We start from the raw sequence: 25640 nt of genomic DNA, 5'->3' as shown, positions 1-25640 counted from the left end.
CCATATATAAATCCATCTGCCCATCCCTTCACCCCTCCATCTAACTTTCCATCCAACCATCCGTCCATCTGTCCATATTTCCATCTGTCCATTCACCCTTCACCTCCCTTATCTCTCCCTCTATCCATCTATCCTCCCTCCTTTCCTCCACCCATCCCTCCATCTTTTATCCTACCCTCCATCCGACCATCCCTCCAACATCTCTGTGCAGAAAAAACTGCCTGGGAAAGAGTCTTGTTTCCTGCACTGGGGACATTGTTGGGTAGAATAATGGGTTTCAGGTACCCAGATCCAAATCCCTGAACCTGTGCCTGTCCCTGACATGACCAAAGGCCTTTGCCGGATGATGAATTTAGGGCTTTGGGTTGGGAGCTTCTCTTGAATGTCCTGGGGAACCCTGATGGATGACTCTAGGGTCCTTCTACAGGAGAGAGGGAAGCAGGAGTGGAAGGTGGGGTTTGCATGTGGCACCAGGACAGTCTCAGTCCCTGCTGGTGACAAGAGCCAGTAGGGAAGGCTTGTCACCATGGGATTCTGGAGATACAGCAACCTAGTCTAGTACCTGAACACAAGGTCACCATCTGGTCCTCAGACCTCCATTTCTGCCTTGAAACGGCCTCCAATAGTAGCCCTGACCTGCCCAACCAGGACAGACCACTCCCCATGAACTGTACCTGAGCTGTGACACTATGTAAATGACATATCTGTGTCTGGACACTTACAGTGCTACAACTAAGTAGAGTTATGCCACTGCTTAAATAGCTTCTCTGCTTCTCCCTTCCTGATGGAAAGATGTGTTGAGCCCTTTGAAAGTTGCCAGAAACTACATCAGAGCCTGCAGCATTGTGTCTGGCTAAGAAATTCCTCAGCATTTCTCTGTTCTGAGTCTCTAAACTGGTGACCCCTCAACACTCAAGGTCAGAGGTCAGCATCTTATAAGTCTTTCTTCATGCAGATATATGTAATTTAGCTGCTTAAAATAATAAATATTTATTGTCTCCCATAGCTTCTTAGATAAAGACTCCATGCCACTGGGCAGGTGATTCAGACTCTGAGTTCCCAATTTGAATTTTTGTTTGTTTGTTTCAGGACGCATTTCTACCAAAAGCCTTTGGGTTTCTACATTTGTTTCTGAGTCTTTGGGATCATGGCCGTTAAGCAGCTCGATCAGGAACCAGAGAGACCATGCCTCCAATTATATAGCTGAGCCAGAGGTGTTATGTGGGTGTGTCTCCCACATACCTAACTTTTGGCCGTTTACTTTCTTGGTAAACTTTGCCCCAAGGTTTTGGGGTCTGGCAAAAGACACAGCAGCAATTTTGGGGTATCTGAAAGTCTGACGGTGCCATCAGGCTGCTGATGCACTCACCTCACAGGTACAGATTGACCTGCTGGCAGCACCATGCCCCCTGATTTTTGTTTTTGTTTTTTTGCTACACAGGGCTGTTATCAGGGTGTCCACTTGACTCAGTACGCCATCCCCTTGCATCCTCTGTCAGTGGGTCCTGGGAAGCGCTGTCTTCACTCTCCACAGTTCCATTGGGAACAGCCTGGAAAGGGAAGGTAAAAACTTGACCTGCAAGGTCCTTACAGACAAAACCTGCAGCCCCACGGCCCAAAGGTCAGGGTCTTCTCCAAGAGGACAGGCACTTCCCCCAGATACAGGATGAGGGGCCGGCAAGGGGCATCCATTAAAATGCAGACCCCACGTTTGATGGACAGCCCAGAGCTGTGTTCCTTACTCACATGCATGGGGGATGGACTTTATCCCTGGTACCACCTGGTCCCCTGAGCACCACTGAAACTCACCTTGAGCAGACTCAGGAGAGGTGCAAAAACCACAACATAAAGCAGAACCAGGGACCAGCACAGACCCAGCCAACGAGACTCAGGCTGTGAGTGACCACACAGGGGCATCTGTCCAGCTCAGGGGCTGGTTTTGGTTCACCACAGAGGGTGCTTCTTGGAGAGCTCCCAAAATGGTGTGGTGCTTTGTGCAGACACCTCACCCCAACCTCAGCACCCCACCCCATACTTACCCCATTAGCTGGGGCACTGTGAGGTTTCTGACCTGGGGACACAGGAGACACGTCATGAATCCAGATAGTTACAAGCAGATCCAGGGGACCACAGAGTCCAGCCTGGCCTGTTATTAATTATCAATCAACACAATCAAAACGGCTGAGCCCCATCTTGGCCATGTCAATAATGTAAATCAATATTCTCAGTTCTGCCTGAGTCCTATTCCAGCCCTGTCTTTGTTTATAAATCAATATAATCAATACTGGACAAGCTCCATCCAGCATGCTACTCATTATGAATCAATACAGCAGAGTGTGGCCAGAGGAGCTTGGTTGGGGGGGGGGGACCAAGCAGGTCAAGTTTTTACCTTCCCTTTCCAGGCTGTTCCCAATGGAACTGTGGAGAGTGAAGACAGTGCTTCCCGGGGGGGGGGGGGGGGGGGGTTCCAGGTCCTCAGGAGTTGTGTGTCCTTGAGCCCTGGGCTCCCCTCTCTGGGCCTCAGTTTTTCACCTCCTGGGGCTCCCCAGCCAGTCCTGAGTGTTTCCTCCTGCCAGGGGCATTCCTGGGGCAAAAGACCTGGCTGGGCACACTGATGCTCCCAATGCTCCTCTCCCTGCCCTGCTGATGTCACACACCCACAGAGTGACTGTGACAGGTACACAACCATGGAAGGGTGAGGAGGTGGGGGCAGGTAACCACATGTTGTCCTCAGTGCTCAGGGAGTCCTACCTTCTGGGATCTCACAGTTCTTGGGAAGACAGAAATGTGCCCACATAATGTGACCCAAACTGAACACAGTTAGGGTGGGACAGCCCAGCACAGGTGGTTTCACACTTGGGGCACCAGGGGCGGCCAGCTGAAATGTAAGGAGGTGTTTTCATTGGGGATGGAGCCTCAAGTCCCAGGATGGTTTTGCCCACCAGCTGCTAATATTGTTCCTCTCTAAGAGTTCCCTCCTTCGCACTTCCCAAGGGAAGCTCAGATGGCAATTCCTGTTGCTCTTACTACCTCTAAGAGCAGTCAGGCGTTTCTCTGTGGCCTAGGGACAGGGGACATCTGGGGAGTGTCACTCTGCCCTGTGGGCAACCAGTGCTCACGGGGCCTGGAATCAGGGTCCTTGCTCCCTCAGGGTGGGAGACCAGTCCTTGCCTCAGTGTCCAAGTCTGCAGGGTCGGGGCCAACCGGCTGTGGGGACATGCAGGACAGGTTGCCTGGGGGAGGAGCGCAGAGCCTCACGGAGCGTTGGGCTCAGGAATCGGGGCTCGGGATGCTCAGGGTCGACTCACGGGTGGGGAATCTTACAGAGACACTTACGGGACTGCCTCTGAACCCGGGAATAAACCAGGGCCCCCAGCACAGCCACCAACATGATTCCTGAAACCCAGAGACTGATCTGGAAAGCTGAGCTTGAGGGTGACGGTTCCCGGGGAGATCTTGGGGGGGAAAGAAAGTAAGTGGCAGTGGTTTAGGATGGGAGATTTTGGGGTCCCCCTGCCCACAATCATCACCCCTCACTCCTATGGGCAGTCCCCACTGTCACTCCATAGAGGTCTGTGGTCCAGCTGTGGTCCATAGAGCTCTGTGGTCCAGCTCAGCAGGACCCAGGACTGACCAATCAGAGCACTCCCCTCTGTGTGGCTGCTGGGATTGGCCAGAGCCACTGTCAGTGTTGAGTTCAGAGGCCAGAGAGACAGTACAGCAGGGAGGGTGCTTGCCCTGCACAAAACCTACCTGAGTTGGATCCCCCACGCCACATATGGTCCCCTGAACATCACCACGATAACTGAGCACAGCCAGGAATAAGTCCTGAGCAATCCTCAGAAACAAAAAAGAAAGAAAGAAAAGAAAAGGTGCTGCGTTCTCCTGAGCTACGCTAACCCGTGGGATTGGGCACCTGGAATGCCCCTGAGCCCCTGATTACTGAGGGCAGAGTCGGCTGAGAATAAACCCAGCACCAAGAACAGTGAAGACAGAATAAGGAAAATTCTTGGCTTACACCCACAGATGGGGCTGCCAGATTGAATCAAACCTGATGGGGCCATTTTCTCGCCCAACTGTGGCATTTCCAGCAGCTGCAATGGTGAGAACTCATTCCCAGCCCCTGGAAAGGCCTTTCTGAGTGTCTGAGCAGAGGCCTCGGCAGGAGTCCGGGAACATCTCATGGCTGAGGGGTCCTTCCCCAGGGACCCTTCCATCCCTAATCAGAGACAGTCCTGCACGGCACCTCCTGAGGTGTCTCCATGCTCCCCACTGGTCCTCACCTGGGAGCTGGACTCTCATGGCTGCCTGGCCCGTCCCCAGGTCACTGAAGACGCAGCAGATGAAGGTCGTGTTGGTGGACTCCTCAGTGGGTTGGATCAGGAGTCGGAAGCCCAGGGGTACAGCAGAGGGGGCAGGGGGCCCGTGATCCTGGGGGACACAGGCGGCCTCTGTTAGAGCTCAGAGTGACAGTGACTGAGGAGTCCAGCACCTCCCCCTGTATAACCCAAGTTGAAGGGTACCTGGAGTCCCCCTGACTCTCCCTCTCACTCCCCCAAAAGTGCTCAGCAGACCCTGAGACCCACCTTTAGAATCCATCCAGAACCTTCCAGTCCTCAGGGCCTGTGTGGCCTCCACTCTCACCATGCCCCCTTGCTCTTGCTTCCTGTCATCCCACAACACACACACCTGCTGACCCGATGGAACTTAACTGCAATAGAGATCGAGGCCTCCTCTGCTCATGACCCCTAGAAATTCTACTTCTCTCAAAGGAAAGCCCAGTCTTTAGACTGGGTCCCCAGAGCTGCCCCAATCTGTCTGACCCCATGGTTACTCCTCCTTTACTCTGGACACCAGGTCCTTGGGGTTGGACCCCAGCTAATGATGCCCATACTGGGTGCAGGTGATCTTTGACCTTGCATGGCCCAGTGCTGAGTTGGGAGTGGGGGGATGGGGTAGGATGGTGAGGTTGGGGCACAGAGCAACCCTCGGAAGTGCTGGGGAACCTGCACTTCAGGGACTGAGACCCCAGAAACTATGTGATCCAGACACTTTATTTTATTGAAAAATAATGTGATGGGGTGCTAGAGCTGAACCCTGGATCTCACACACGTGGGTGCCTGTCACATCTCTGAGCTGGGTTTCCCTTCCACAGGCAAGACAGTTTTATAGGGGTCAAAGTTGACTTATGCCTCTGGACTTCCCCCTTCTCCTTCCGTGCGGACCAGGGGTCCATCCCCACCCTCTCCCCTGAAATCCGGAGTTCATCCGAGTTTCCTCCCTCAACCCAAGGCTCATGCTCCCAGCACCTGTTTCCTCAGGTACATCCAGGTCAGGCCCTCTTCCCCTTCATCTTGGAGTCTGGGTACCCAGGCCCTGTCCCCCAATAATTGGGAATCCAGCCCAGTCTCCCTCCTCGCACCAGATCAGCCCAAGAACTCACATGCTCCAGTCATAATGATGTAGGCAGGTAGATAGGGAAAGGCCCTTTGCAATGGAAGAAGAATTCTAAGAATGACCCAAGTTGTGGATACAGAAAATGGCCTGATAAGACCATCCGCAGACCCTCAGGATATAGGCCTCCCCATGAAATTCCTCTTTTTGGACCTCCCTGGTAAGCTCCTTAGCAATGAACTTTTACCTGGAAAGAAGCCCCCCCACGTGGGGGCAGGTTGGAGAAACCCTATAAAGGCCACCTGGAACAAAGGAAGGGCGCCCATATGCTGCCTGAGCCCATGTGTGCTTATGTCCACGTGGCTGAGCACATGTGGTACCCGAGCACATGTGTCACCCGCATCTCCCCTCTTGAGATGTGTACTTTCATGCTTTCGTGTCTAACTTTACTCTCTCACTCTCTCTCCCTCCCTCCATAGCTAAAAATCCTCCAAATAAAATCTATTTACTTCACTGCTTGTCTACTCCTGAAATTCCTTTCTGCGAGGCGAGACAAGAACCCAGCAACCCTAGGTCCCAAGTGGCAGAGGCGGGTGGGGAGAAAGTGACTGTCTTTCTCCTCCCCGCTTCACATAAGTCACCCGTGGGGCCAACCGACATCAATACCTCTTGGGCTCTGGGTTGCTGTGGGTGTCACAGGTCAGGTGGTCTCCCTGTGGCCCTGCTGCCTGGTGTCATCATAGAGAGCAATGGAGACCTGGAAGGCGTCTGGGGAGGGGACAGGAACAGGATCACCGACAGGAGCCCCAAGGGGTCCACACTCAGGTATAGTTCAGGTCCTGCAGGTACAGCCGAGATGGGAGGAGGGATTTAGTTTCCTGGGAGAAGAGAAACTTGAGGGTCCTGGGGTGGGAGGCAGCAGGGAGCAGAGACTCTCTGGGTCTCTCCTCCCCAGGCTCCTGGGCAGCATGTGTAGGGTGCTTTGGCTAGACTCTAGGCAAAGACTGGAACCCTCCTCATAAACAAGCTCATTCAAGGCCCTGACAAGTCCAGCGGACTGACAGCCATAGCCCTGTCTCCTGCTGCTCATCCCTCCTCCAAATGACCAGCAACTTCACAGGAATATCTGTGACCTGAGCAGTTGGAGGAGGCATTAAAGGATGGTGATGGTGGCCCAGGTGTAGATAATGAGTGTTGGTGTGCTGGTGCTAGTGGGGGGATCAGGGCAACACTGCTATCACTATGTTGGAGGCAGGAACTGAGCATGTCCATCTCAGTTCTCAGCCTTTGTCCTGGATCAACTCAGGGAGTCTGGGAACTAATCCAGGTCCCCAACCTGGCTCAGATTAACTGCCCCAGCTCAGGTGAAAAAAGAAAAAAAACAAGCAAATATGCCTACCAGGTTTTTCAGGTCTGACAGGTTTCCATAGAGAGAGTTTGGGGAATATTATTTGCTATGGGAGCAGGGGGAGGGTGGGAAGGGGGGAGGGTGTATACCTGGGATATTGGTGGTGGGAAATGTGCACTGGTGGAGGGATGGGTGTTTGATCATTGTGTGATTGTAACCCAAACATGAAAGCTTCTAACTATCTCATGGTGATTCAATAAAATTGAAAAATAAATAAAATAAAAGCAAAAGACAAGCAAATAAAAACCGAAATAAACAGTCTCCAGGATCCTATGTAACAAAGAGGCCATCCCCTCTCTCCTGACCCACAACACCTCCCCCACAACAGGCCCCAGATGCACCCCCAGCCCCACCACTGCTGGTCCATCTCCTTTGGTTTCACCCTGGCCCTTCCCTCTGAGACCTTCCCATAGCCCCCTCCCTACCCACTAGCCCCCCTTTCCAAAAGCCCCGCCCCTCACACTCACAGAATACACAGAGCCAGGTGTGCTCACTCCTGATCTTCACCCTGGGGACTAAGCAAACAACACCTGTGACATTCACATGCTCATGTGAATCTCACAGGTGCAGTTGGCTTTGTCCCCATGGCTCAGCCCATGCAGCTTCAGCGAGGTGTCCTGCAGGTCCGCACCCAACCGGGCGGCCTTGAACTCCACATGGTCGGGCTCTGGGATGCTGGGGTCCCGCTCCCATTGGAATTTGGCCACAATGCTGGGGTCCCCCAGCGGGTCCAGCCGCTTCCACCTGATCTCAGTCACCCGCAGGGTTTTGGACTCCAGTGGTTGCAGGTGACACGGCAGAGTCACTGTGCTGCCCAGAGAGCCGTGCAACTCAGTGGGCGCCAGCACGACCACCTCCCTGGCCTCTGTGGGTAGAAGGCAGAGGGGAGAGGGGCCAGAGTGAGGGGCTGCAGATCCCAGTACCCAGGTCTGGACGTGGAGGAGCACACCTAGGTTTGAGCACAGAGCAGCATAAGGTTCCCTGGGTAGAGGCAGGAATAAGGTCTATAGACCACTGGTTGCTGCCCAAACACAAACACACACACACACACACACACAACACAAACACACTTTTTTGTTTTGTTTTTTATTTTGTTTTGTTGTTGTTTTTGGTACAACCAACTCTAGGGGTACATGCATTCAAAATATTGAATGAAGTTTATTGAATGAAATTTGCATCAATCAAAAGTGATGAAGTGAGAAAGGACTTGTACCTAGGAAATACAATGACCTGTTCTGACACTTTTGTTTTTGATGTTTTTTGGTCTTTAGGTTCTGTGCTCAGGAATCACCAAAGTTGATATTTGCGGGATTTTTTTTTTGGGGGGGGGGGGGTTCCGGGATCAAACCCAGGTAGGCCCTGTGCCAGACTAGTGCCCAACTCATTGTACTATCTCCTACCACTGTACTATCACTCCCACCTCTCTCTGGCCACTTTAATATGGCTGTCTAACACACACCTAATCTTTTGAGAAAACAAAGAAACGCCTCAGTGTCACTGCACCTCCTTTTTGTGTTTCTTTGACTTCTGGGACCATTGAGAGGGTTTCTCACAGCATCACCTGTGGATTCTTGGGGAAACACACATCTACATAGCAGTGAGATCTCACTCCCCCCTGTGCTGTTGGGGCCTTGAATCACAGAGGGGCCTCATTCAGGCGTGGTGGGGCCAGTGTCAGTTTGTTCCACTTCTGAGAAACAGTAGAGATGCTTCTCAAAATAAAAATAGGGTGACCCAGCAATGATATTCTAATATCTACTCAAAGAACAGAAAACCCTCTTCCCGATGGGTCCAGAAGCACCCCATGTGGGAACTTCCCTCAGAAACATTCTGAACCCCCTCCAAACTTTGCAAATGATGCTCTGAACAGTAGAAATCACATCTGCACCTGTATGTTCATTGCAGCACTGTTCACAATAGCCAGAATCTGGAAACAAGCCGAGTGCCTGAGAACAGACAACTGGTTGAAGAAACTTTGGTACATCTAGGCAATGGAATACTATGCAGCTGTTAATGTTGGGCCCAACTTTCAGATCCCCAATCGCAGAGAGACCCAGTTCCACACACGATAATGCAAAATCAAAGGAGTTTTATTACTAGCCCGAGCCAGCACTAGCCCGAGCTAGGGTCCAAGTCTCATCTAACACAGTGGAGTCTTGACAAAAAGCCCAACTCCAAATCACAAGCAGTTTTTATAGGGTTCAGAGTTAAGAAGAAATTTATGTACTGATCCATTTTTAGCATTTGGGTGGAGCAATAGCACAGTGGGTAGGACATTTGCCTTTGCATGTGGCCGACCCAGGTTCAATTCCTCTGTCCCTCTCGGAGAGCCCAGCAAGCTACTGAGAGTATCCCGCCCACACAGCAGAGACTGGCAAGCTCCCCGTGGCATATTCGATATGCCAAAAACAGTAACAACAAGCCTCACACTAGAGACGTTACTGGTACCCGCTCGAGCAAATCGATGAACAACTTGACCACAGTGCTACAGTGCTATAGGCCTATTACAATGGTGGTCAGCAATTAGGCAGTGGTTAGTAACAGTTTCTAAGAAGGGTACAGTAACCCCTCATGACTGGCCAGACCCAACTGCCCAATTCCTTATCTCAGGAAGTTACTTAACTGAGAGTTTACCAGAAATTGCAAGACCTGCTCCGGAGAAACAGAAACTGAGGCCTAGTTGAGACTCAATGCTAGCTGCAGCTTGTCAAGGCATCAGTTTCACCCTCCCATTGAAGTCATGAAATTTGCTTATAAGTGGATGGTCATGGAGAGTATCATGCAAAATGAAATGAGTCTGAAATTTGCAAATAAAATTAGTTTGAAAGAGAGGGACAGACATAGAATGACTGCACTCATTTGTGGAATATAAAAAAAACATAATATGAGACTGACACCCAAGAACAGTAGACACAAGGGCCAGGAATATTGCTCCATGTTGGAAGCCTGTCTCATGAGCTGGGGGAGAAGCAGCTGGAACAGTGAAAGAATCACTGAGTCAATGATGGTTGGAGGGATCATTCGGGAAGGGAGATGTATGCTGAAAGTAGATAAAGAACCACAGCTAATAACCTCTCAGTATCTATATTGCAAACCAGAATGCCCAAAAGTAAAGAGAGAGTATGGGGGAAATTGTTTGCCATATAGGTAGGGGGAGGGGTGGTATAGGGTGGGATACTGGGGACGTTGATGGTGGAAAATGTACACTGGTAGAGGGATGGATATTCGATCATTGTATGACTGAAACTCAAACATGAAAGTTTTGTAACTGTATCTCACGGTGATTCAATTAAAAAAAGAAAAGATGCTCTGAATGTCTTGAACTCACAGTCCTGCCCCGGACTTTAGAGCACCTGGCACCCAGCACCTGCTCAGACACCCTGGACCCCAGCATGGACCCTAAGCCCCAGGAATGGCCCCTGAGAACACAGTTTGCTGGTCTCTCACTCACAGACAGTCCATCCCCTCTGCTCTCCAGCATTCCTGGGGACACTGAGTGCCTTTCCATGGGGTCAGTGCCTGATCCTGTTTTGAGCTGAGGTTGACTCAGGAGCAGTCGTTCTGGTCCCTGGAACACTGGGGTGAGGGAATAGTAAGGGGTCACTGCTAGGTGATTGCTTGCAAGTGGGCACCCTCAGAGCCAGATGTTTGGGTGCAGAGTGGAATGGGGTGCTGTGACCCTTCTGTGGAGTAACTGAGCCTGCCAGACTGGAATTGACAATTCCCTGATGGTTGCAGGGACCCTGTGGGACCATTGATCCTGCCTGTGGGGGTGCAGGGGTGGGGCGAGCACTTTGCAGGACAGGGAGCCTTGGAACCCTGGGGTCCAAGCACAGAAGAAGGGGTCACTTACCAGCTCTGGTGGGCACCCAGAGCATAGAGAGCATAGGGTGGTAAGAGCAGAGGCAGCAACAGAGGCAGCCCCGGCAGGGTTGGAGGCCGGGCCATGCCAGGGGTCCTAGCAAGGTGAGCAGGGTGGCCGGGGATCTCTCTGCCCTTATGGCCTCTCTTCCTGCTGGTTGATTCCCTTCATGCAGGAACCCAGGGGCAGCGGCTGCTGGAGGAACCAGTTCTGTTCAAAGAAATTTCTGCTTTAAGTTCCAGCATTTGCTCTGCTAAACCTCAGTGGAAAAGTTAACCCCCTTCCCTATGGAAACTCGCCCACTAGCCTGGGAGAAAATTTAGGTGACTCAAAATTTCTAATGCCACCACTATCTAATGCTGGAAACTGAGGTGAGACAGAAGCAAGACATCTGAGAATGGCCACATATCCCCAGGTTTTGGGTTTTGCCACATGCGGAGATGCTAAGTTATCACTCTTTGCTCTGTACTCAGGGCTGACCCCTGGCATGATTGATGTAGACAGGCAGGCAGATAGGGAAGTCACCCTCCAAAGGAAATGGCAGTAAATTGCTTTGAAGTAATATCAAGACTGGCCTTGGAAACTTGATCCAAGGCCAATCTTGCAGAAAACAGGAACTAAGGCGTGAGAAGATCTTCATCTGCCTCCAGCCACAGACCCAGAGAAGGCTGGACCTCCTCCTCCATTCCCTCCCCCAGATAGAAACTAAAGCAGAACAAAAGGCCAGGAAAGGAATTTCAAGGAAGACCATTATCACTTCCAAACTCCCCCACACCCCCACAACTTTCTTAGACATGGAAATTGCCTAGGTAGAGCCCCACATGGGGGGCAAGTGGGAGAGACCCTATAAAGGTCAGGGTGCACATATGCTGCCCCAGCCCACATGCTGCTTACATCCACGTGGCTGAGCACGTATTGCCCACATCTCCCCTGTGAGATGTGTAATTTTATGCTTTCATGTCTAATGCTGGAGTGTGTATAGGGGCTCCCTCAGCCCTTGGAGAAGCCCGGGTTCTCTCTTGAGCACTTACTCTCCACTCTCTCCCACTTTCTCTTCCTCCTTCCCTTCAAAACCTCCAAATAAAATCTGTTTACTTCACTGTTTGTCTATTCCTGAAATTCTTTTCTGCAAGGTGAGACAAGAACCCAGTAACCCTGGGTCCTGGGTGGCAGAGGTGGAGGGAGAGAAAGTGACCATCTTCCTTCCCACTTCATATAAGTCACCACTGGGGTCCATTGACATCGGCATCAAGGACCCACCTGGGTGTGAGATCTTACCTGTGTGGCCTGTGGAGAAAAGTGCCCTGCCCGCTGTGCTGTAGCTCTGGCCCCACAGCCTCAGTTTCTCCTTCTGAAAAATCCTCATCCAGGAGAGTCTGCAGGGCTGCACCTGACCCTACTTATCTGGACTCCGGTTGGTGAAACTGTCCTCCACTTGTCCGTGGTCTCTTAGAAATTCTCTTAGGGTGGGAGGAGCTGAAAGAACTGGGGTGTCAGCAATTCCACTCCTGGGAATATATCCCAGAGAAGCAAAAGAGTATAGTCGAAGTGACATCTGCACTTTTTTGTTCATTGCAGCATTCTTTACAATAGCCGGAATCTGGAAAAAACCTGAATGCCTGAGAACAGATGACTGGTTAAAGAAACTTTGGTACATCTACACAATGGAGTACTATGTAGCTATTAGAAAAGATGAAGTCATGAAATTTACATATAAGTGGTACTACATGGAAAGTATCATGTTAAGCGAAATGAGTCAGAAAGAAAGGGATAGACATAGAAAGATTGCATTCATCTGGGGAACACAAAGTAACAAAATCGGAGACTAACACCCAGGAGTGGCCAAGATTAGTGTCAGGAATTTTGCTCCATGATTTGGAGGCCAGCCACATGTGCTAGGGGAAAAGGAAGCTCCGATAGAGAAGGGAGCCCCAAATAAAGGGTGTTGGGAGGATCCTCCCAGGATGGGAGAAGCATGCTGAAAGTAGACTATAGACCAAACATGATTGCCACTCAATGCGTCTTCTGCAAACCACAACACAAAAAAATGAAATAGAGAACAAAAGGGAATACCCTGCCACAGAGGCAGGGTGGGATGGGGGGATGGGGTGTGGGAGGGATACTGGGTCCTGTGGTGGTGGAAAATGGGCACTGGTGGAGGGATGGGTGTTTGATCATTGTATAATTGAAACCCAAGCACAAACATTTGTAAACCTACAACTGTACCTCATGGTGTTTCACTAATAAAATTTTTTTAAAAATTTAAAAAAAAAGAACTGGAGTGTGGGGGGTGGGTGCTTGGGGTACAGAGGGTGTGACAGTTCACTCCTCAGAGGAAACACCAACTGTTTCTATTGAGTCAGACCAGGTGGAACATTGATTTTAAAACCTCCTGTGAAAAGCCAACGCCTCAAGCATAACCCAGCAGCCAGGGGGGACTGCACAGTAGATCCATGTCAGGCCCTCAGGGGTGTGGGTGAGCTTACCATGAAGGCCCCAGGGCACTTGTTTGAAAGGCCTAAAAGTCCTTTAGTAGCCTGCAGGGGCTTCCCAGCCTGAGTATGGGGCTCAGCCACCAACAGCCCAACCTGAGTCCAGGCAGTTTTTATACCTTCTGACGCTGCTCAGCAGCAACAATCAACTTTTCCCTAAGCAAACCAGGGGATTACAGAGGGCAGATGATCACAGTGAGCAATCAAATGTTAGGAATCTTTTTTCTACTGAGAAACTTCTTCTTCTTTTTTTTTTTTTACCTTTTTTTACTTTTTTTCACTGTATGTGACAGTTGCTAAGGCATGGTTTTCCTTAGTGGTTTCCTGCCCCTGTGTCCCCAGAGTTCCTCATTCTGTGTTTCACTGTTATGTTGAGCCACCTGCTTTGTTTCTGCAAACTTTGGGCCACCTTATCACACGGTCTCGTGGTTGTCTTCATCTTACAAAACTACACAGCCCAGGTCCTTTCGCTGCCGTGTTTTGTATGTGTGATGTATATTGTTTGTATGCTCCTAGATTGCCTTGTCCCCTTCTGTCCCCATGAATGAGAGTCTCCTGAAACACTATTGGAACATGTATGAGCTGTATGAGAGCAGCAACCCGCCCTCTTCCCCAATCCAAGCTGCAGTTACCCCACTCTGGCCCGTGCTGTCTTCTGGTTCCACTCCCCGAACACTCAAGGCTGTTGCTGGTGGACAGTTGTCAGTTCAGGGGATGAGACTGGGGGACAACTTCAGGGGCCCAGGCTTGAGGGTGCAGTAGGAATAAACCTGGTATCAGGACTTCCCAGGGTAACTCCAGAGTCTTCCAGGGGAACCCACAGGACACTGGCAAGTCTGTTTCAGTGTTATTGTTTGTTTGGGGCCACACCCAGCAGTGCTCAGGGATTACTCCTGGCTCTGGACTCAGAGATCACTCCTAGCAGTGCTCAGGGGACCCTATGGGATGACAGGGATTGAACCTAGGTTTGCTACATGTGAAGCAATTGTCCTACACAAGGTGCTGTCTCTCCAGCCTCAACAATATCAAGTCTGCAAAGGCAGATGGTCAGGGGGCAGCGGAGTAGGAGATAGACAGACAGACAGACAGACAGACAGATGAACAATGAAACAGACAAAAATACAGACATCCAAAGGCAAAGAAGGGAAGGCAGAGCCATAGTGCAAAGGGTCTAGAACAAACTTCGAGTGCAGGAGGCCTGAGTTCAATGTCAGGCATCATGGGGTCCCTTGAGCACCCCTAGGACTGACCCCCAAGCACTGAGCCCAAGCAGTGAGCACTCAACACTGCCCAATGTGCCCAGGAATCAACCAACCAAACAGTAAAGAGGAGAAATGAGGAACTCAGTCTGCACCATGGGGAGCGCCTGGGATTGTGTTCTGGAGTTCCCATGGGTGTTGCTGGGGGATCAGGCTGTGGGGGGTTGGGGTGGAAGCCAGAGGTCCAGTGAGAGGCGACCGTGAGGTGCAGGCAGGAGGTGGGGGCTCCTTCTTAGTGGCGAGCAGAATGTGAGGATTGAAGGGATTAGTTTGGTACTCTGTCCTGAGGTTTTGTTCTGTTTGGTTTTTGCCTCCCTCACTGGGACTCAAGGCAGTTCCCAGCTCTGTGCTCATGCGTCGCTCCCACTGGGTCTCGGGGACCATGAGGTGCTGGGTATTGGACCAGAATCAGCCTCAGTCAAAACAAGAGCCTTAACCTGGCCCTAACTCTTTCCAGCCCCTCCAATGAGCTGGGGGGCAGACCCCTGGCATTTGCTGATGGATAGTTTGTGGATAAGAGAGAAAGCCCCTTTTCCTGCAAGGACGCTCAGGGTCAGGGGTAAGGGAGAAGCTGATTCAGGAAAAACTATGAACAACGACTTTGGAGACCACATGAAGGACCAAGGGCAGGTTTAGTCCTGAACAGGTGCCAGTGAACATGCACAAACACACACACACACACACACACACACACATACAGAGACAGACAGACAGACACACATCAGACACACAAGCACATACACAATAGAAATCTTTAGGTCACATGAGGTTTGGGTTTTCCTCCTGGATGATCAGGAAATTCTTCTAGAAATTCAGGGTCACTTCCTCACTCCTTTCCATCCAGGAACTTGTGTTACTGTTACTTGGTTCTCACTGTTATTATTTTCTCTCTTTCCTGCCGGCCGCAGCTCCCATGCCCGGCTCTAATGCTCGCACATGATTCTCTGTGGTGCTCACCGGGGTCCACCCATACTAACTGCTCCCAGAATCTCATAGGGACTGGGGGCACAATGACAAGAGAACATGAGGGGACTTACTTCGGGTGCTGCTGTAAACCCTGGGCCCTTCCGCAGAGCCTACATATATAATTAGCATCTTATTATTTACTACTAATAGGGACAAAAGAGATAGCATGCAGGCTTTTGATGCAGGAGGCTTGGGTTTGATCTCCAGCACCACAACAATCCCGTAAGAATCGCCAGGAGCACATCCTGAGAAAAAACTGGAGTGACCCTGGACACTGACAGATGCAGACTGCAAACTGCCCACACCCTCCCCCATATGTGAAGAACCCTAATAATGAGTCAATGTGCTCAGAGAGGACTCTGGGAGCCTGGCCCAAGTCCTCAGCACAGTCCAGCAAGGTGGTCTCTTCCTGCGCCCTTTACAGATATGGACACTAAGGCCTGACGGCCAGTGATCTGCCCCTCCCAGGGAAGGGAAGGTGCCAGCCAGTCTGAGATCCGGGCAGCTGGGCTCCAGATCCCTGTGACAGACCCTACGGGAGCACGGCTTAGAAAGCACCAGCTCAACCCACTCTCTCTGGTAAAGCACATCCACCCTCATCCCCCCTAATACAAGAGAATCACAGTGGGCAGGAGGGGGCAGCAGGCGGAGCTGAGGAGTGACCCCTAAGACCCTCTTTCAGTTCTGAGGGTGAGAGCAAAGGTCCCTCCCATTTTCTTCATCCAAATCCTCACCTGAACCCACACGTCTCATCTTCCCAAACAGTGGCCCGTGTGGTGGGAGTCCAGCCCTGCCTCCTGGGCTGAATGACCTGCCCAGGAGGCTAGTGGCCGCTGTATGAGTGAGGTCGAACTTGGCCTCCTGCCAGCATCTGTTCCCACTCACTGCTCAGACCTGCCATGGGGACTCACCCTTGTTTCCCACAAACCCTGGGCTCCACCTGGGCCTCATCCCGGCCCTCAGGGAACCACAGAGGAGCCTTCAGGCAGAGGAGCAGCTGGATTTTGGAACTGGAGACTAAAATTCCCAATCAACAGTAGCCAGGCAGACACCAAGAATGGCCAAAAAATAATAACAAAAATCATAATAAAATGTCTGAACATTCTCTCCAGCTGGACTCTCTTGGCACTGGGGGATTTACTGGAGTGGGGTTGTTCTGGCCCAAAGAGCATCGTGTGTGTGTGTGTGTGTGTGTGTGTGTGTGTGTGTGTGTGTGTGTGTGCATGGGGAGAGGCCTGCCACTTTCAGAATACAGGGACTTAACCTGGAGATAAGGCGTGAGGGGGGCTGGGACACAGGTGTGCACAGGGCCCTGTTCCCTGCTACGGCAGAAGGATTTTATGGGGGGCACAAAATCATCAAGCAAACATTTACTTAGGAGGCAGGTTATGGCAGGGCAGTAAAAAAGCATCAAAAAGTGGGACCATCGGCACAACACATTCTCTTTGTTTTATATCATTTTTGCTCTCAACCTTCCTCCTTCCTAGAAATAGAGAAAGTGACAAAATATCCCATAAGAAGTGGGGTTCAACAAGAGCTAGTGTTGGGATCGGGAGTCGCCTGGCCCTGGGAGGCGCGGAGAGACCAGACAGACACAATTCCTGCAGCAGTACAAACGGGGTTTATTTAGATCAGCATGCTGGGGCTCCACAGCATACCCCAGAGTGGGCAGTGGCTGAGGGCCCTGAGCTTCTTCAAAGGGGATCTTATATAGGCCTTCATCAACCGTTACAACAAAGCCCGCGCATTTCATAGCCAATAGATTTGTAACAACATATACTTTCTTGACCAATCCATTTAAAATTACATCACAGCCTTTACGTACATTGATTGTCAGCACAAGCAAAGTCATAGCCGGAATCATTAAGCCTTAGGTCATCTCCCGCATTTTGAGTTATCCATTACCCACGACATTTACAAGGGTCTCAGCTAGAACAATACATTCCTGGAGGGTGGGCAGTCTGCACGCATCCTAAGTTATCCTTTACCCAAAACGTCGACAGGGGTGTTTGCTGAGACAATACATCCCTGGGATGGTGAATGCACTTGAATCCTAACATACTTGGGTTTACAAGAAGTTATGCCCAATTCACATTCCAGGTTCTCTCCCTTCCCCCAAGTGCGAAGCAGCCAAGCGGTTTTACGGAAAGCAGTATAGCAGGTTAGCTGAAGCATACAAGAATTTAATGTCCTAATTTGGATTCTTTCACTAGAAGGCCTGGTCAATGGTTGGAATCTACCACAAATATGTGGGGGGTGTAGGGTAGGTAAGATAGAGAAGGGACATTGTGACAATAATAGCTGGAAATGATCACGCTGAACAAGAACTGAGCGTTTAAAGTACGTAAAGGGATACATATATATATGATAACGTTTTAGTAAATATATTGCAAAACATAATGCCCAAAAGGGGAGAGATAGAGAGAGAGATACAGAGAGAGAGGGACAGAGAGAGACAGTGATAGATTGGCAGAGAAACAGAGAGAGAGAGAGAGAGAGATGGAGTGACAGAGAAAGACAGAGAAACAGAGAGAGACCGAGAGACTGAAAGAGACAGAGAGAGAGAGAGAGAGAGAGAGAGAGAGAGAGAGAGAGAGAAGTGCCTGCCATAGAGGCAGGCTGGGGTGGGGAGGGTGGGGTGATGGAAAGGAACCAGGGGACACTGGTGCAGGGAAATGTACACAGATAGAGGGATGGGTGTTGGAACACTGTTTGACTGAACCTAGTCATGAACAGCTTTGTAAGGGTCTATTTCACAGTGATTAGATTAAATAAATAAATGAAAATAATTTAAAAAATAAGTGGGGTTCAAGGGGAACAAAGTTTGAGACAAACGTTCTCTTTGTTTCTTTTGATTTTTTCAGTTTTGTTCTCCTAATCTCTCCCTCTCCTTTCAAATCCAGTATCTGGGGTGCTGGGGGTCTAGAGGTCTGGGGTCTGCCCATGTTTGCGCAGGTTCCTGAGATGCCGTAACAAACTGTCCTGGCACCACTGGTTTCTCATGTTGGATCCATGAGGTTTCCATGTGGGATTTCCTGGATCCTTTCATAGCTGGGACCCAGCAGTCTCTGGGGCTGACCTACTTGCGCCCTATCGGGCAGAGGCAGAGACCGTGTGTGGAACCCACTGCAGTTTACTTATTCCCAGACACTGGAACCCGCCTGGCGGAGCCTCACTGCACAGCCCGGAACCTTCTTTCTCCTTATCCCCCTCAGGGCTGCCCAGAAACCCTTTGCTGTCTCCCACCTACCCGGCCTGGAGTCCTGCCCCTGGGCTGTTACTTCAGCCCCAAGATCTTCACTGGGTGGTGGTTGGAGAGGGAAAGTGGGTTGGGTCTACACCTGTACTGCTTAGGACCAACTCCTGAATTTTCAGTAAAGGAATCGCTAGAATCCTCCTGGAAATTTACCTAGTTTTTTTAGGTTTCTGGGCACACCCAGCTGTGCTCAGGGCTCACTCCTGGTGGAACTTGGGGAACCATGTGCATTTCCAGAGACTGAATCCAAGTCAACTGTGTGCAAGGAAAGTGCCTGACCCACTGGACTGTCTCTCAGGCCCCAGAACTGGCTTTCTTTAAGTAAAGAAATAGAGTTGCTACCTTCACAACTGAGTCCAAGATTGAAATTACTCCTCCGGATCATTCCTGCAACCCCAGGGTTTGGTAGCATCCACCTTGTGAAGCCCTGATATATCAGCCCCATCTCCTATTGTTTCTATATCTTCTATATATCTATCATTGAGCCATCTGTCTGTAATTCTGTCCATCTGTTGTGTATCCAAACAACCAGTCTCCATCCTCCTATATATGTATATAATATATATATATATATCCCTCTACCCATCTTCTCATTCATTCCTCCATCCCTCCATCATCCTCTCTGTGCAGAAATACTCTCCTGGGTAAGAGTCTTTGTTCCTGCACTGGAGCAGGGCCCAGGGAACAGTGGTGGGTACAATAATGGGTTCCTAATCCCTGAGCCTGTGACTGTCCCAGACATGGACAAGGGCCTTTGCAGGGCGATGAATTCAGGGTCTTGGTTCATGAGCTTCTCCTGGACTTCCTGGAGATGGCTGACACAAGGGTCCTTCTACAGGAGAGAGGGAGGCAGGAGGGAAAGGAGTGACTAGGTGTGGCACCAGGACAGTCTCAGTCCCTACTGGTGACAAGGGGCAGTGGGGAAGGCTTGTCACCACAGACTTCTGCAAGAGAGCAACCTAGTGTAGTAGCTGAGCACAAGGGCTACGTCTGGTTTTCAAATCCCCATTTCTGCCTGGAAACAACCTCCAAAAATAGCTACCGACCCACCTGGGACAGGCCCCTCCCCATGAACTGTACCTGAGCTGTGACACTATGTAACTAGTGTATCTGCCTCTGGACACCTTCTGTGTCACAGGTAAGTAGAGAGTTACTCCACTGCTTAAATAGCTTCTCTGCCTCTCCCTTTCTGATAGAAAGATGTACTGAGCCTTTTATAGGTTGCCAGAAACTGCAACAGAGGCTGCAGCATTGGGTCTGAGGCCCTGTTCATCTGCTAAGAAACTCCTCAGCATTTCTCTGTTCTGAGTCTCTAATCAGCAACCCCTCAACACTCAAGGTCAGAGATCAGCATCTTACAAGTCTTTCTTGCCCAGATCTATGTTATTTAACTACTTGAAATAATTAATATTTCTTGCCTTCCAGGTTTCTTGGATAAAAACTCCATGCAGCTTAGAAGGTGATTCAGACTCATGGTCTCTCATCTAGTTCCTCAATTTAACTTTTTTTTTATGTGCCACACACAGCGGTGATCAGGGTTTGCTCTTGACTCATCTCTCAAGGATCATTCCTGGCAGGGCTCAGGGGAATCACATGTGGTGCCAGGGATCAAACCTGGGTCAGCCTCAAAGAAGTAAGTGCCCATAACACTGGAAAAATCTCTCTGCCCTGTGCATTTAAAAAAAATAGCCGGTCTTGGGGCCATAGTGATAGTACAGGGCAGAAGGCATTTGCCTTGCACATGGCCAACCAAGGCTTGATCGCTGGCATCCCATATGGTCCCTTGTACAGTCCCATGTACAGTCAGGGTTAATTCCTGAGTGCAGAACCTGGAAAAACCCCTGAGCATCAATTGGTACACCACCACCCCCACCAAAAAATAAAAATAAACAAATAAATTCCAAAGAAAGATTTTAAAACTTTTCAAAATTGAAAAAATAAAAATATCTGGTCTGTAGTTCAAATGGCGGACTGAAGGTTTCCCAAGCAAGAAGACTTGGTGCTAATATTGACACCACAGGGTCCTCGAGAATCACTGGGTGTGACCCAAAGAAGTGAAAAAATATATATCAAAATAATTAAATGAAAAGTCACATCCCCTTCCCTCTGCCTCTGCCACTGATGCAGTGACTTTGGCTGGGTTAGCTACTGTGCTCAGCCGGGTGCTTCCTTGGCTGGGGTTCCCACATGTGCTGGTCATGATGGTCACTCGGGTTGCTGTGGGGCTCACAGTGTGCTGGACACTTCAGTGTTCACCATCTTCACTTGCACGGCTCACCAGGGCACCCACTCTTTTGTTGTGGTGTTCGCACATACCTGACTGTGCTCAACGATCATGCTCAACTGCATCATTGGGGAAGGACTCAAGACACTGGATTCATGCTCAGGACATGTGGGGGCACCATGGATCAAACTCATGACTTCTTGCTTCAAGGCAAGTGATAGAGGCCAGACAGCCAGCTCCCATGCCTCAGATTTCAGATCCTTACAGAGATTTTGTGCCTAGTGGATCATTTAGGAGCCCATATTCAGGAAGGGCTGATTCTGACTCTGGCTTCGGGATTTGCCCTGAACTCTGGGCTCTCCCACTTGGTAGCAGAGTCTTTGTTTGAAGGTGGAGGAGGGTCACAGGAGGGCACATGGGGGTCCAGCTGGAGAGTCTATGACATCTGTGTGGTTATGGGGTATCTGGTGACTGTATTGCCTGGATCCCTGCTGGGGCTAGAGCCCAGGTCGGCCCTGTGAAGTCTGTGGGCCCCACAGATGGCTTATGTGAGGCAGCGAGGAGATTGGGATTTCTCCCAATCTGTCTCTGCCACCCAGTGACCTACTGGGAAGGCGAGTACTGATAAAGTCTGTGATAAGCCCCTGCACCGCAAGGTTCAGAGCACAGCCCGCCTCACCAGGTGACTGTCAAGCCACATTGAAGTCCACTTGGTCTTTTGGCTTGGAATTTAATCCCACCAACTGATTTTTCAGGCAGCCACGGACTTAGGTTGGAGTAAGAAATTGTTTTGGGCACAAAAGAAAAGTCAGTCCGAGGCCTTCCCCATAGTTTCCAGGTTTTTGTCTTTCTCGAAGAAAGGAGTTTCAGAATTAGATAGACAGTGAAGTTAAAACATTTTATTTGGAAGCTTTTAGGAAGGGGAAGGACAGAGGAAAACTGAGAGAGTAACACACTCAAGAGGACCGAGTTGGGAGTGGTCCTCCTGGAAACCCCTTTCCTGGCCTTTGTTCTTGCTGGAGTTTCTCTAGGACAGGGGTCCAGCCTTCTCCAGGTCTGTTGGCACCAGAAAGGTCTTATCAGGCCCCCTAGATCACCAGGTGGGTTGTTGAAGGCCTTAGGGCTAGGTGGTTTAACTACTCCCCAGGAATTCTATTTCCATGGGGCCCTTCCCATCTAACTGCCTCCATCACCATGAGGGACCCCTGTATCCACTGTGACCCCACAGAAGCTCTGGGGCTGGGCCGAGCTGCCTAGTGAAGGTCGGAATGCAGAGTTCTGGGAGAACATGGTGGGTTGGACCCAGCGGGAACCAGCAGAGTCCAGGCTTACCCTCTGGGATCCCTTGTGCTTTTTCCTTTGCAGATCCTGATCCCACATGGTCAGGGTGAGTACCCGCCACAGCCCCCGTAGTTCAGGGAGTCCTTCTGATGCAGGTGAGGTAGAAGCAGACTTCCCCTTGCACATACATACACAGTGACAGACGTTAGAGACAGATGTCCTTAAAGGAGAGAAGGACTGAGATTACTGCCTCAGTGTCTGAGAGGAAGCTGACAGAAGGACTCTACTCCTAAGGTTACTGCAGACTCACAGAGAGTTTCACTGTCATATACGCTGGGGCCTCCTGGAGAAAAAGCCTTGGAACCCACAATTCCAGGTCCCCACTGGAATGGGGGTTGGGGAGTCTCGCCCCTGTGCATTCCCTCTTCAAGTGATCTCCTTTGCAAACGGGACAGGGTTTAGGGGGCTTCCCTGATTTGGGGCAGTCCTTACGGGAGGTCCAGCCTTATTTCAGAGGAGGTGTCCGAGCACATGTGTCGCCCACATCTCCCCTACTGAGATGTGTACCTTCATGCTTTCATATCTAATGATGGGGTATGTGTAGGGGTTCTCTCTCCTCCTTTGGAGAAGCCCCATACCCTCTTAATCATGTTACCCTATCTCACTTTCTCTCCCTCCTTCTTAAAAAAAACAATAAAAGTATTGAGTAATAAAGATGCTCAGCCTCAGAGTTGGAAAGTAGAAAAGTTTATTGGAAAGTAAAAGAGAAGAGAAGAGGAGTTCGCCAGTGGTGAGAAACTTAGTATGGGACTACATTAGGGAAAGGGGTTTTTGTGATACCCTTTTAAAGACTCCTGGCATTCCTTATGGGTTGGCAAGTGTTTACAAAAGAAGCCAGAAAATCACAGGAGTGTGTGGCTGGTCTAAATCTCTCTGTAAGGGACAGGCTTAAAATGAACCACCAAAATGAATTTAGTTTAGCTTAACAGGAACCCGCATTGCAAAATAACTGTTTTTTCTGCCCCTGAGCAAGAAATTCAGATACAGGTGCCCCGAGTTGCTGGTCACGAGAAGGGTGGGGGTCAGACCAGATAACCAGATGTCTCTCACAAGACCCAGGACTGCCCTAAAAACCAGGAAGTTCCTAAGCACTGATGCAAAGGCTGATCTTTAATCTATAGGCTAAGTAGTGTTGTGCTTTAAAATGGATCCGTCAGGAAAGTGTGGGTTATTAAAAATCTATTGACTATGAAATGCGCGGGCCCTGCTATAAAGGCTGTTGAAGGCCTATATAAGATCTTCTTTGGAGAAGCTTGGGGTCTTGTCCATCCTGCCGGAGCCACGTTTCTGCGTGGGCAGCTAGACCCTGGCTAGCCAGTCTTACAATAAACCCTACTTGCTGTTTGCAGTCTATGGAGTCTCTTTGTCCTTAAAGGGAGATTTCGATCTGCATCCTAACACTCTCTAGGCACAATTGCCCATTATCTTGCTTTCCCTGCCAGCCTAGGCTCCCAGGCAGAATTTTACATTCCTGGGAAGCCCTGGGATGCTGAGACAGAACCTTTGGGGTAGAATGTGTATCAGGTTGATGGAGGAGAGATGAACATCCAGAGAGAGGATATTGTGTGCTGAGGACCCCAAGCTCGCACTTTCCCACTGTGTTATGATGCAGAGGGGACTCCCTGAGGGATGTCTGGGGCCAGAAGAGAGTATTCAGGTGGGGTTTTGTTTGGCAAAGTGTCCAGCCTAGGGACCCTCTATCAGTTGTCTAGCTTAGACCTTCTGTTCCCTGGCGCCTTCTGTCGGAGGGTCCTGGAAAGCGCTGGCTTCTCTCTTTACAGCTGCACAGGAGATAGCCTGGAAAGGGAAGATTCAAACCTGACCCTCAAGGTTCTTTTGACAAAACCAGCAACTCTCCCTGCAGCCATGCAACCGGATGTCAGGCCTATGCGTCCTCCCAGGAGTCCGGGCAGTTTCCCCAGATGCAGCATGAGGGAATGCAACCCCGCGTTTGAGGGACAGCAAGGGGAGTCACAAACCTGGCTGAGCTTTGCTGTGTGTACTGAAGGACCCGCTCTACACCCTGGACCCACAGGATCCTGCAAGCTCCACATTGAGTAACCCCCAAGCACTGAGCTCTGAGTGGCCAAAAATTTTTTTACACAATGAAAGACCTCACTCTTAGTGCTTGGCCTATCCCATTTAGATGTCAGGGTTGCTTACAACTTGCTCTGGGTCATTCCAGTCCCTTCTGTGGGGCCCTACTTTTAGGGTATTTTATGCGGGTCTAAGGTTTTCCATTTGCAGAGAGACCAGTTCCACACATGAGAATGCAAAACAAAGGAACCTTTATTTCTTGCTCGGGCTAGGGTCCAAGTCTCATCCAGCACAGTGAAGTCTTGACAAGGACCCTGAACTCCTACCACAGCAGGGTTTTTTTTTTATTATTTATTACATAAGAAATACGATAGACTGGTTCAGCACCTCCATGATTGTGCGAGGAACACAGAGAGAGAGAGAGAGAGAGAGAGAGAGAGAGAGAGAGAGAGAGAGAGAGAGCCACAAAAAGACTCCTTTCTTTGAAAACTTTTGAGCTCATTCGCCAACGTGGCTTGGTGCAAGCCTCAGGTAACCACAAGTGAACGTCTGAGCTCGCAAAGCAGTGCAGAGAGGCGAGAAAGGAAGACCTCAAAGAGAGAAGAGCAGCAGTGCTGGCAGATGCGGCAGAAGCTGGGGAAAACATTCACAATGCCCGCCTGTCCTTTGCCAACTACAAGACCAAGATGACTGCCCTCTGAAGTCCTGATGGATCTATCACATCTTCAGGAAGGGCAATGGAGAAGATTATCCATGACTTGTACTCGGATCTCTTCGATAGCCACTCTTTGTGTCCACCTGCCCACATACCAAATTCCGCACGATGTATATGTCGTCCCCAACATTCTCCCTTCCAAATTCCGACATGCCTTTTCGTTGGTAAAGAAGCAAACAGAACCCAGTCCAGACAAGGTAAGACCCGAACACCTGAAGAACCTGCTATCAGTACTCATCAATACACTGGCTCGGCTCTTCACACGCTACCTGTCTGAATGCAAGTTTCCATCCCAATGGAAAACCAGCAGAACCGTTCTATTGTACAAGAAGGGAGACATCCACGAAATCGGCAACTATCGACCTAAATGCCTGTTGACCGTCGTCTACAAGTTATTCACTTGAGTCATCCTGAGTAGGATTGGCAGAACACTAAACAAAGGACAACTATGTAAGCAAGCCAGGTTCCGAAAAGGATTCAGCACGATCGACCATATCCACATGGTGACCAAGTTCATGGAGTTTTCGCAAGAGTTCAAGATGATGCTCTGTTTAACGTTTATCCATTTAAAAAAGGCCTTCAATTCTCTTGAGACTGAAGTGGTCATTGAAGCTCTAGTCAAACAGGGAGTTCAAACTCAGTACATAAGGGTCCTCTGTTAGCTGTACTATGGAATCTCACCAGAG

The 25640-nt window shown here is 50.1% G+C and overlaps 1 protein-coding gene across 1 annotated transcript in view; it reads right to left on the bottom strand.

The window, feature by feature from the left end:
- The window catches only part of LOC130043363 (poliovirus receptor-like), a 198319-nt gene that overhangs the window by 137949 nt on the left and 34730 nt on the right, over positions 1–25640 (bottom strand). The window contains exons 5-7 of the mRNA XM_056135618.1: positions 7365–7667; positions 6152–6162; positions 4284–4431 (exon numbers count right to left, since the gene is read on the bottom strand). Coding sequence (XP_055991593.1) covers positions 4284–4431; positions 6152–6162; positions 7365–7667 — 462 coding nt within the window. The remainder of the gene's footprint in view (positions 1–4283; positions 4432–6151; positions 6163–7364; positions 7668–25640) is intronic.

This window comes from Sorex fumeus, unplaced genomic scaffold, assembly GCF_029834395.1.
Source record: "Sorex fumeus unplaced genomic scaffold, SorFum_2.1 ptg000122l, whole genome shotgun sequence".
NCBI classification, from domain to species: Eukaryota; Metazoa; Chordata; class Mammalia; order Eulipotyphla; family Soricidae; genus Sorex; species Sorex fumeus.
Note: the sequence above shows the minus strand (reverse complement) of the source record. Positions and strands in the feature narration are given on the sequence as shown.